This window comes from Podarcis raffonei, chromosome Z, assembly GCF_027172205.1.
Source record: "Podarcis raffonei isolate rPodRaf1 chromosome Z, rPodRaf1.pri, whole genome shotgun sequence".
Taxonomy (NCBI): Eukaryota; Metazoa; Chordata; class Lepidosauria; order Squamata; family Lacertidae; genus Podarcis; species Podarcis raffonei.
The window spans coordinates 49,225,314-49,238,178 of NC_070621.1; the positions used below are offsets into that span (position 1 = coordinate 49,225,314).

Sequence of the window (12,865 nt, forward strand, 5' to 3'; positions counted from 1 at the left end):
GGAGAAGCTGCCATCAGTGAGGCATGAGAGACTGGGATCTGAACTGTACAGTGGATAGATTAACACGCAAAACAAACTTGTTTCCATAATGGCCATGCCTCACAGGTTTTTCCCCGACATCATGTTTTTCCTTGTGTAATAGTTGCACCTCCCTTTTTGCAAAGGAAAAATCTGCACAAAAAGTGTGACCGTTACACAATAAAACACCCTAGTTAGGAGGAAAGAGCTTGAGATAAGGTATATGCAAGAGGCAAGACTTGGGTGAGTCTGGATGAGAAGAGGATATACTTACATTAGAACTCCCTGCAGGGAAAGGGCTCACCTATTTCTCCAGGTAAGGCTGGGAAGGACTCCAGGCTGAAACCCTGGAGAGCTGCTCTCAGACAAATATCAAGCTAGATGGACCCCGATGGTTTGTAGATTGTGTCTTCTCTCACTGTGGTACTAGGTGGGTTACACCTCGTAGATAATATTTGGAGTGTGTTTTATTTTACAGCTCACAAATATGCCACCATTGAGTTAATGTTGGATTTTAAAAATATATAATTGTGTGTGTGTTTTCTTTTCGACTTCAGAATTTCTAGTAAAACCTGATCCTCCATTGATTGTAAAGCCCAAAAGGAGCAATGAAGGAGTTATTCTACAGTGGACTGAACCAAGGGGCTTGAATGACATGTGCTATCAACTAGAAATTAATAACAAACTGGACCCAGAAGTAAGTTGCTCTAGTATCTACCATACTTTAGATAGCAGACTGGTGGCACCTTGAAGGCTAAGAGATTTCTTATAACACACACATATATAATTATATACAGTGGTACCTCTGGTTGCGAACAGGATCCATTCCGGAGCCCCGTTCGCAACCTGAACAGAATGCACCCCGCGTCTGCACATGTGCGGCTCACGATTCAGCACTTCTGCACATGCGCATGATGTCATTTTGCGCGTCTGTGCATGTGCAAGCGGCAAAACCCGGAAGTAACCCTTTCCGGTACTTCTGGGTCGCCGTGGGACATAATCTTAAAGAATGTAACCCGCAGCGTTCGCAGCATGAGGTATGACTGTAATAATTAACACCTATACATCCAGTGCCAGGATATTTGTAGTCATCAGTACTGCTTTATGAGTGGTTGCTGTGTTTATTTTAAAATATCTAAGCTTCAAGTCTGTCTATTTTTTTAATTTCCTTGTCATGACATTGGTTCCATTTCCCCCTCTACATTCGTGTGTGTGTGTGCGCACAAACCACCAGCTGAAGATCACACTTCATGCATTAGTGAAGCAGACTTTGGTCCATGAAAACTTACACCTTGAGAACTTGGTTGGATGACACACAGTTCCCTCTCTGCATTCTGTCTGAGTCAAGAGAGGGTAGGCAGTTCTGGGCCAGTGTCTGGGGACAGTGGTAGGCTAGATGCATTTCCCCTGAGCAAAGAGAAATGTGGTTTAGGGGTTCTCCTTGATTTGAAACGGTGACTAGAGGATCAGTTGGCTTTATTAGCAAGCAGTGCCTATGCCCAGCTCCAGCTGGTTCACCCGCTATAGCTGTTCTTGGACTTAAATAGCCTTGCCTTGGTAACCTACATTTAATCATTTTCTTAGTCAGCTTCACATGAATAGCTCGGTATTCTACATTGGGGTGGGGGGATGTCTTGTGAAGTATTAATCTACCCAATCATTTCTGGGGAAAGGTCTAAATTAAACTTTTTGTCTCCACTAGTGGAGGGAATAATATCTATTTTAAGTCTACTGGAATAATAGACTAATGAAATAATGGAAACAAGAACAGAAAGTATCTGAGAAAGAAACATTCCTTGTTTTTGTTTCTATCTCAAATGCAGTGGCGTAGCGTGGGGGGTGCAGGGGGGGCCAGCCGCACCGGGCGCAACATCTGGGGGTTAGGGCAAATCCACGGGTTAGGGGGTGCAAATCCACGGGTTAGGGGGCGCAAATTACTTGCCTTGCCCCGGGTGCTGACAACCCACGCTATGCCACTGCTCAAATGAACAAGTTCAGGGGTCATCATACTTTTTCTGAAGAGGGCTGGTCCACTGTCTCTCAGACCATGTGGTGGACCGGACTGTTTTTTTTGGGGGGGAGGAATGAACGAATTCCTATGCCCCATAAATAACCCAGAGATGCATTTTAAATAAAAGCACACATTCTACTCATGTAAAAACACCAGGCAGCCCCCACAAATAACCCAGAGATGCATTTTAAATAAAAGGACACATTCTACTCAAGTAAAAACACGCTGATTCCTGGACTGTCTGCGGGCCGGATTTAGAAGGTGTTTGGGCTGGATCCGGGCCCCGGGCCTTAGTTTGTCTACCCAATACATAATATTTGTCTCCGATGCGCCCTCTCCAGTTGCATGGAGCCTGGACAGCCCCGTGGTTTTCCACGGATCTGAGGGCAATGAAGCAATCACTGAGACGGATAGAGCACCAGTGGCGGATGACTTATTCTGAAGCTGACCGGACACGGGTTGGAGCTCAATGTCGAGCCTACCAAGTGGCAGTAGCGACAACGAAGAAGACTTTCTTCACCACCTATATTCCATCTGCAGAAAACAGCAGCAGGAGACTCAGGTGGTTCGCAATTTAGCGGAACCACCTGCTACATTGGGGCCCAGTACAGGCCACATGATCTCCTGCAAAGTTTTTTGCAGATAAAGTCGCTCAGATTCAGGAAGAGGTAGACTCCACAGTGGGAGCAGGGCCGGGGTGGGAGAGTGCTAGAGTCCTGTCTAGTCAAGTTGCGTGGGATCAGTTCCAATCTGTTACCTCCGAGGATGTGATCAGGCTGCTTGGACAAGTGAAACCAACCACCTGTCTCCTTGACCCTTGCCCATCCTGGCTTATAAAAGCTAGCTGAGAAGGGCTGGGCGGTGGGCTTCACGGGGTGTTGAATTCTTCTCTTTGTGAGGGAGACCCGTTGAAAGAGGCGGTTATCAAACCGCTTCTTAAAAAACCATCTTTAGATGCAGCCAATATGGCCAACTATCGCCCAGTCTCAAATCTTCCATTCTTGGGCAAGCTGATTGAGCAAGTGGTTGCTGAACAACTCCAGGCATTCCTGGAGGATGCAGACCATTTGGATCCCTTCCAATCGGGATTCAGGCCTCATCATGGGACTGAAACTGCCTTGGTTGCACTGGTCAATGATCTCTGGCAGGCTAGGGACAAAGGTGAGAGCTGTTTCCCAGTTCTGCTGGATCTCTCAGCGGCTTTTGACACCATCGACCATAACATCCTTCTGGACCGTCTAGAGGGGCTGGGAGCTGGGGGCACTGTTATACAGTGGTTCCACTCCTTCCTCCTGGGCCATGTTCAGAAAATGGTGTGGGGGATGAGTGTTCAGACCCCTGGGCTCTCACTTGTGGGATGCCTCAGGGTTCTGTCCTCTCCCCCATGCTTTTAACATCTACTTGCAGCCACTGGGAGAGATCTTCATGGGGTTTGGGCTGGGTGTTCATCACTATGCGGATGATACACAGTTCTACCTCTCTTTCAAATCAGAACCAGTGAAGGCAGTGAAGGTCCTGTGTGAGTGTCTGGAGGCAGTTGGAGGATGGATGACAACTAACAGATTGAGGTTGAATCCTGAAGACAGAAGTACTGTTTTGGGGGGACAGGAGACGGGCGGGTGTGGAGGACTCCCTGGTCCTGAATGGGGTAACTGTGCCCCTGAAGGACCAGGTGCACAGCCTGGGAGTCATTCTAGACTCACAGCTGTCCATGGAGGCGCAGGTCAATTCTGTGTCCAGGGCAGCTGTCTACCAGCTCCATCTGGTACGCAGGCTGAGACCCTACCTGCCCGCAGACTGTCTCGCCAGAGTGGTGCATGCTCTAGTTATCTCTTGCTTGGACTATTGCAATGCGCTCTATGTGGGGCTACCTTTGAAGGTGACCCAGAAACTACAACTAATCCAGAATGTGTAAGCTAGACTGGTGACTGGGAGCGGCCGCCGAGACCGCTTGAAAGACCTACACTGGCTCCCAGTACGTTTCTGAGTACAATTCTTCTGCGAGAAGCCAAGTTACAGGGAACCAGGCAGAGGGGCTTCTCAGTAGTGGCACCTGCCCTGTAGAATGCCCTCCCACCAGATGTCAAAGAGAAAACTACATCTGAAGGCAGCCTTGTTTAGGGACGCTTTTAATGTTTAATAGATTATTGTATTTTAATATTCTGTTGGAAGCTGCCCAGAGTGGCTGGAAAAACCCAGCCAGATGGGCAGGGTATAAATAAGAAATTATTATTATTATTATTATTATTATTATTATTATTATTATTATTAATTTGGTACTCACACATTTTGCACCTAAACAAAGCGCACTCATCCCCCACCTTCAAACACATGACCAACTATCTTTAAGGCTACAGACCACACTTGATCAATACAATCCTGGCCTCACAGAATCAGTCTACCAACAAAATCTATGAAACCACTTGGAAAGCATTCTCATGGTGCTGCAGGCACAAACAGGCAGCAAACAGAAATCTGGTACAGGAGAACTACTTAAGCTTCTCTAATGGCAGATTTCTACACTTATCTCACTGCTTGTCACAAGTAGTAAGGGTGGTCACCCAACCTGTGTCATTTCCTTTAGATAGAATGCACCTTTGGTTACGCACATCTGGCATGTGCAACTCTCCTTCCTTTGGACGGGTGGGATTGGAACGAAAAAGTGGTAGTCACACCCCTGCTCCCAGAGACCAGAGGGCCAATTAACAATTTGCAGGATGCCCTCCCACTTTCAGGTGGAAGGAATACTCACAGTTAAGGCCAGTGCTCCATAAGTGCGGGGCTGCCCTTGAAGCTGTCCCAGAAACTCCAGCGGGTGCAGAATGCTGCAGCGAGGCTCCTCACGGGGTCTCTGCCATGGGAGCATATTCACCCAGTGCTTTTCAAGCTGCACTGGCTCCCGGTGGAGTACAGGGTCAGACTTAAGGTGCTGCTTTTGACCTTGAAAGCCCTTCACGGCCTAGGACCCTCGTACCTACGGGACCGCCTCTCCCGGTATGCCCCACGGAGAGCCTCAAGGTCCATAAATAGCAACACCCTAGTGGTCCCGGGCCCTAAGGAAGTTAGATTGGCCTCAACCAGAGCCAGGGCCTTTTAAACTCTGGCTCTGGCCTGGTGGAACGCTCTGCCTCATGAGACCAGGGCCTTGCAGGATCTGATTTCTTTCCGCAGGGCCTGTAAGACAGAGTTGTTCTGCCTGGCCTTTGGCTTGGAGCCAATGTGATTCCCTCCCTCTCTTTCTTTTTTCTTTCCTTCTCCTCCTGCGTTGAGGCTACATTTTATTTTAATGTTGTAATATTTTAATGTTGTATTTTAATTTTGTTTTTAAGTTGTAATAATTCATCTTGTTTTTATTATTGTTTGTAAGCCGCTCTGAGCCCGGCCTTGGCTGGGGAGGGCGGGGTATAAATAAAAAATTATTATTATTATTATTATTATTAAGCTTGCAAAGACTCATTTTCAAGCTGCCTCTCTGTGGATATGATTTTGTTCAACTTCCTGGGCAGGAATCTGACATGTTTGCCACATAGGCAAACAGAGAATTCCTGTTTTATATTTTAAAGCAGTCCTGTCAGAAGTATCATATGTGAAATCCGTTTCAATCAAAAGCAATTCTTCAAAGCTCTTGTCTGTTTTAAATCTACAGCACATCAACTCATTTAGTGGGTTAGATGTGTTAGACTGTTGGTTTTCATTTTTGTATTACGGTATGTTGTGAGTTTATTTTTCATTAAAATAAAATAAACAATGTCACCAATAGATTATACAAACAATTTTTTGTTGTTCTTTGAAGATTTACAGGTCACGTAACAATGTAACACTCACTCTCAAGAGTAAACAATACTACACTTTCCGGGTGAGAGCCAGGACTTCTAAGACCAACTGTGAGCGCGCACATGATCCCTGGAGCGAGTGGAGCGAGGCAGTAGAAGTAGGTGAGGAGAAACTTTGTAAGACTCTTGGTAATGAACTGCTGAGCTGACTGTATGAACCAAATCAAAACAACTAAATCTCTGCACAGATTTTATATTTACAGGTTACAAATAAATTCTAATCTGGTAGAAGGTCAGTGCTTCACAGTGCATCCCACTACTTGGCAAAGACCCAAGTTTCTTTCCTCCGGTACAACTTCATTTGCTGACATCTGGCAAAGCTGTCTTTGGAAGCCCTTTAATTAAAATTGTTGTGCCTGTACCCCTGAAATTCCCTGAAATTGCTAATGTCTTAACCCAGGGTATCTCAAACAGTAGACCGCTTTCAGATGAGGCACTGTGTGCAACCTTCCCAGCGCCTCCTCACTTGCATACTCTCCCCCCCCCCGCGGCTGTACCACACACTGCCTCTTAGTTGGTCCCGTGCTGGCACCAGCAACCCCTTGCATGTTGAGTAAAGAGAACCTGGAGCAGGGAAGGTCTGCTGGATAAATTTAAAAGGGTTTCTAGGCTGGAGCTATCCCTCCCAGAAACCCAAAAGAAAATACAAGTGAAATACAAATGTGTATAGGGACAGCCTCAAAAATAAGGAGGAGGCTGTAAAGAACCATATACAAATGTGCTGGAACAAACATTCACTACGTACAGTGTACCATAAAAGGTAAAAGTAAAGGGACCCCTGACCATTAGGTCCAGTCGTGACCAACTCTGGGGTTGCAGCGCTCATCTCGTTTTACTGGCTGAGGGAGCTGGCGTACAGCTTCCGGGTCATGTGGCCAGCATGACTAAGCCGCTTCTGGCAAACCAGAGCAGCGCATGGAAACGCCTTTTACCTTCCCGACAGAGTGGTACCTATTTATCTACTTGCACTTGGACGTGCTTTTGAACTGCTAGGTTGGCAGGAGAAGGGACCGAGCAACGGGAGCTCACCCCATGATGGGGATTCAAACCGCCGACCTTCTGATTGGCAAAAAAAAAAAAAAAAGGGGGGACACGGGTGCCGCTGTGGGTTAAACCACAGAGCCTAGGACTTGCCATAAAAGGTAGGCAGGCACAATTCTTTTCATTTTAGCTAGGTCATAAACTCAAAAGAAAATGGAACCAGCAAAATGATGAGTTTTAGGAAATTACTATTTTCTCCAACATTCCCTCTGTTTTTTGAAAGGAAGATAGTTCCAGATTCATTTCAACATGGTACCTTGTTTTGGCAGAATATTTGCTACTCACAAAGGAGAAAGTACTGATCCTACATAACAAGTACCATACTAATATGGGGAAAACAGTCAGACACACTCTCTTACATATCCAATAGCGGCCTGGAGTCAGTCACTGGAATACAAAAACGACATTGGTATTTCATGAACATAAATAAATAATAGGGAATCAGGTTCTCTAGGCTTTTTCTTTTTCTTTGGTGGACATGAATGCTGAAAAGTGTGCAAATCACTAGCACTTGCACTCTGATACCTACTATCTTCCAAACAGCTATTTGTAAAGGATTCAGCCATCTGGGCTTAGCAAATTGGGGCACCTTTCAATAACTGAAAGGAAATAAGCTTCAAGAATTTCATAATCACATACCACAACATAATCAGGCATGAATCATCACGGTCATTTGTTTTACAAGAGCCATCAATATACAGAATCAAGTCAGGTTCGAAGAAAGAAATATCATTAAGATCTGGTGTGGCAGCGAATTGTGGAAGGAGACACAGCTGTGTTTGTTACTTTTACAGGAGCTATTAATATATAAATCAAATCAGGGTTGGGGGAAAATAAGGAAATGAATATTCATGAAAGTTTCATGGAGGAAATTTTTCAATAGATCTAAAATTATTTTTAATTAGTTTTGCCTTTGGTTGGAAATATATATTGAATCTGGTTCCATAGAATAAATTTGCACAGCATAAGAAACAGCAAGGTTAGTTTTATAGAATGCAACTTTTCATTCCAAATAGTTAATACATTGCTGCATCTGAAACAACAAAATTTTATTCATGATCATCTTCTAATATAAAATCCAAAAATGGACAAAGCAATGAAAGCATTTTTACATTTACTATTTCAAAGGACAACTGCCTACTTATTGTGAGAGCAAAACAACCCTCAAAATCCATTGCTTTAAAACAACATGCTAAGACAAGCAGGGCAGGAATTTGTTTCTATAGAAAAGAAGCAGCAAATTTTTCACTTAGCAGTTTTTGAGAACTTGGTCACTGTCAAATGTTGAATGTTAATCCTAGCCAACATAGAGTTAACGAACAGCAAAAGTTTTCTTGTTGGCATTTCAACACAAATACCAGCAGAAGAGCATTTCTTTTTTATAGATTAATGGTGAAAAGGTCAGGCAGGGAATGAGGAAAACAAACATTCTGGGCACTTACACCCCTTGGTGCTCACTCAACTTTTCAGGCAGGGAATGAGGTTTTGATAGAACATGCATGCGTTTAGCAAACAGCTGGGGAAAGAGATTATAATGGTAATTATGATTATAATTTTCTCCATCAAGTTCCCTTTTTCTGAGCGGAGAAGGCCAGAAATAGTGTTGGAAGGGAATTAGAAAATGAGATTAAAGGGTAATATTAATCATATACATGAAATGGAATAGAAAGGAAAGCTACTCTGTTGCTATTACAGCTTTTTAAATCCCTAAATGGGAGTCAGGTGCCTGACTACTTCTCATTCTTTGTTTTTTCAGATGAGAGAGACTTTCCATTTTCTCTCCTTCTATACATTCTCCTTCCATTATGTGTGGCAGTCCTGACTATCATATTCCTCATACACCTGAAGAGGTAAGAGACTTATTAATGACTTCTGTTTGAGTGTGTTGTATATAATAATAATAATAATAATAATAATAATAATAATAATAATAATAACAACAACAACAACAACAACAACAACAACAACAACAACAACAATTTTTTATTTATACCCCGCCCTCCCCAGCCAAGGCCGGGCTCAGAGCGGCTTACAAGCAATAATAAAAACAAGATGAATGATTACAACTAAAAAACAAAAATAAAATACAACATTAAAATAATGGAACATTAAAATATTAAAATGTAGCCTCATCGCAGGAGGAGAAGGAAAAGAAAAAAGAAAGAGAGGGAGGGAGGGAATCAAATTGGCTCCAAGCCAAAGGCCAGGCGGAACAACTCTGTCTTACAGGCCCTGCGGAAAGAAATCAGATCCTGCAGGGCCCTGGTCTCATGAGGCAGAGCGTTCCACCAGGCCGGAGCCAGAGTTGAAAAGGCCCTGGCTCTGGTTGAGGCCAATCTAACTTCCTTAGAGCCTGGGACCACTAGGGTGTTGTTATTTATGGACCTTGAGGCTCTCCGTGGGGCATACCAGGAGAGGCGGTCCCGTAGGTACGAGGGTCCTAGGCCGTGAAGGGCTTTAAAGGTCAAAACCAGCACCTTAAATCTGACCCTGTACTCCACCGGGAGCCAGTGCAGCTGGAAAAGCACTGGGTGAATATGCTCCCATGGCAGAGACCCCGTGAGGAGCCTCGCTGCAGCATTCTGTACCCGCTGGAGTTTCTGGGACAGCTTCAAGGGCAGCCCCGCGTAGAGCGAATTACAGTAGTCAAGCCTGGAGATGACCGTCGCATGGATCACTGTGGCCAGGTCGGGGCGGGAAAGGTAAGGGACCAACTGCTTGATGCGGCGAAGGTGGAAAAATGTCGCCTTGGCTGTTGCTGTAACTTGCGCCTCCATGGAAAGGGAGGCGTCAAGGATTACACCCAAACTCTTAACGGAAGGCAATGGCACTAATTGGGCCCCCGCAAGAGAAGGGAGTTGGTCCCTCATCCCCATGCCATCCCGACCCAGCCATAGGACCTCTGTCTTTGAAGGATTTAGTTTCAATCGGCTCCCATGAAACCATCCAGCCACAGCTTCCAAGCAGCTGGTCAGCGTGTCCGGGGCCGAGTCGGTGTGGCCATCCATCAGCAGATAGATGATGGTATATCTATCTTCCAAAAAGCTCTTCTTTCACTTTAAAAGGTTCCTGGAATAGGGGTATGAAATAAGGGAGAATAAGACCGTTCTGGCATGGTGCAGTTTTGTGTAAATTTATTATGATTATGATTTATATACTGCCCTTCATCATAGGATCTCAGGGTGGTTCCCAGAACAAAATACAGGATAAAAACAAGTAAATAATTAAAACAAAACCCCTTCTTCCCACAGACACATTTAAAAGGCTGTAGAATATTAAATAAATCATGAGAACAATTCTGAAATACCGTTGAATGAGTTAAACAAAATTTGGTATCTAGAACCCCTTAATTCTTTTCTTTTTTAATGTTCTGAAGGATTAAAATGTTGATTCTTCCTACAATTCCTGAGCCTGGAAAGTTTCTGAAACAAATGTTTGAAGAGCACATTGAAGATCTTCAAGTGAGTACTGGCCACTCAATCCTAGTCTATCTAAGGCCAACCTAATGTGTGAGTGAGAAGCACAAGCTCAGAATGACACACACACACACACACACACACACACACACTTTTAATGGTGTGGCAGATGGTTCTAGTTTCTCCTTGAAATAACTTAATCAGAGTTGCCCGTAAGGAAGATTTATAGTACTTAAAATGTATTGGGTAACAGATTACTTTCTGAAGTCTCCTTCAATTTTATTTCCGTGTTGCTTTTTCTCCCTCCTAAAAAAAGACAACCATTTGATTCATTACATCAGTGTTTCCCAACCTTTTTCCGACTGTGGCCCCCTTCCAACCTTGTTTCCTTCCTGTGCCCCCTGCCCTGGATGTAGCGGGGGGCAGCTGCACCCCCATAAGAAAAAAACAATACAAATATGAGGTTCTGCCCCCCCAACAAAAATCCTGGCTATGCCCATGCCCCCCGTCCTACAAGTAGAAAGGTAGCTATTTAAAAGTTTTGTTTGTAAATAGAACATGTTTATAATTTTTATAATTTATACAAAATACAATAACATAAAACGATAGGAACATAATGAAATATTGTTGAAGCAGAAAAACATAGAATAAAGGAGCTGCAAGGGACCCCGAGGGTCATCTAGTCCAACCCCCTGCAACGTAGGAAACTCAGCTAAAGCATCCATGACAGAGGCCACCCAACCTCTGCTTAGAAACCTCCAAAGAAGGAGAGTCCAGAACCTCCCGGGGGAGATCCATCTTCCATGTATTATAAAAAGGTAAACAACACTTAATGTGACCCCAGTCATTTGACACAGAGGGGGAAACCTACAGATACAGTCCAAAAGGTGCACAGGGAGTTCTATATATATGGGAGAATTTGAAAAAGCAAGTTGTTCTCATGGGCCTGGGACAAAAAGACAGTTGTAACTCAGAAGTCGAACAGAATCCGTTATGGAAGTCCGTTTGACTTCCAAAATGTTTGGAAACCAAGGCATGGCTTCCGATTGGCTGCAGGAAGCTTCTGCAACCAATTGGAAGGTATATCGGATGTTCAGGTTCCACAGAATGTTTGCAAACCGGAACATGCACTTCCGGGTTTGCGGCATTCGGGAGCTAAAATGTTTGACTTGCAAAGCGTTCGTCAACCAAGGTACAAGCGTATCTTGTCATCCGGAGGAGCCCTGGCTGCCTAGATAAAACACTAAAGCCCCACACACCCTTACCTGGGAATAAGGCCCACTGAACTCAGCGTGGCTTTCTTCTGAGTAGACACTTAGTTATTTACTAGATGAAAGTCAGCAGCACCAGATGACCCTGCTTGGCTAGACGCTGGTGGCTTGCAGAATCAGGCCGACGCTGCTGACGGGTCCTGCACCCCTCGGCAACATCCAAAGGCCTCAATCCACTAGACGCTGAAGCAGATTGCACCATGCTGCTCCTTGCAGAGTGAGGCCCAGGCTGCCACTAGGCCCAAGACTGGGGGCAGCAATAAGCAGCTCCGGCTCACCCAGCCCTACCCATTGTCACACAACCACCACACTTACCTGACCTGGGGGTTCTGGATCATGGGCTCTACATGTCAAAATGGGAGCCTCAGCAATTGCTCTCTCCCACCAGAAACAAACCAGGACTGCTCCAGGAAAACACACATGGCAAAAAAGGAGCACTAGGCCCTGGTGGACTGTCCCATTACCCACTTCTGATTGGCCAAGCAGATAGCCAGCCAAACAGGATTTTAAACAAATAACTATAATGGTTTCCCCCCTTCACTTCTCACTTCCCTCTGTGGCCCCCTAGCCTTGTGCTGTGACATGACCCCCCCATTTGCGTGATTTTCACCTGTGGTCCCATTGGAATATCCTGGGGCCCCCAGGGGGCCATATAGCCCCCGGTTGGGAAACACTGCATTAAATTGTTTTAAGAGACTGCTATTTCTCTTTTGTCTCCAGAAACCTCCCCCCGAAGACCCAATCAAGGATGAGCAAACCCATTTGTTGGTATTCATACAGCCTTCTTGTAATGAGAACTGAGGAAACTAGGGGACCGTCTACATCAGATGACTCTTGAATGTAAACCAGAGGTCTTTGGGGCAGGGACTGATGCTTCTAATATATATAAAAAATAAAGCAACAACAACTTCTTGGACCAACCAGGCAACAGGAATCAAATGGCCTTCCTCACTTGACGATTTTTTCAACCGAAAACTGTGAAGATAAAAAATCTTACACTGGCATTTGTGAAGCAGCTTCAGTTCTGAAGGACTACTTCTTTCTATCAGGTGTTTTGATTTTGATTTTTTTTTACACTTGAACAGCAGGAATGTTCACAACAAATCTTGCAAGGCTTGTCTTTTTGCCTAGTCAAACTTTGTTCTAGTGAGCTTCTCCAAGCTAAACCAAAAACTACTTATGTCCCTTCCACTGTGGCTAGGAGAGAACTTAGTGGAATGACTCGGTTGGTGATGCTTGCTTTCATTCTTGGCTCAGGGCTTGATGCTTTTGGAG

At 44.7% G+C, this 12,865-nt stretch overlaps 1 protein-coding gene across 1 annotated transcript in view; it reads left to right on the forward strand.

The window, feature by feature from the left end:
- Nucleotides 1–12,463, forward strand: part of IL13RA1 (interleukin 13 receptor subunit alpha 1) — a 36,362-nt gene extending 23,899 nt beyond the window's left edge. The window contains exons 6-10 of the mRNA XM_053374665.1: nucleotides 576–715; nucleotides 5,823–5,964; nucleotides 8,660–8,753; nucleotides 10,280–10,364; nucleotides 12,311–12,463. Of these exons, the coding sequence (XP_053230640.1) occupies nucleotides 576–715; nucleotides 5,823–5,964; nucleotides 8,660–8,753; nucleotides 10,280–10,364; nucleotides 12,311–12,391 (542 nt within the window). The 3' untranslated portion in view covers nucleotides 12,392–12,463. The remainder of the gene's footprint in view (nucleotides 1–575; nucleotides 716–5,822; nucleotides 5,965–8,659; nucleotides 8,754–10,279; nucleotides 10,365–12,310) is intronic.
- The last annotated feature ends 402 nt before the right edge of the window (nucleotides 12,464–12,865 follow it).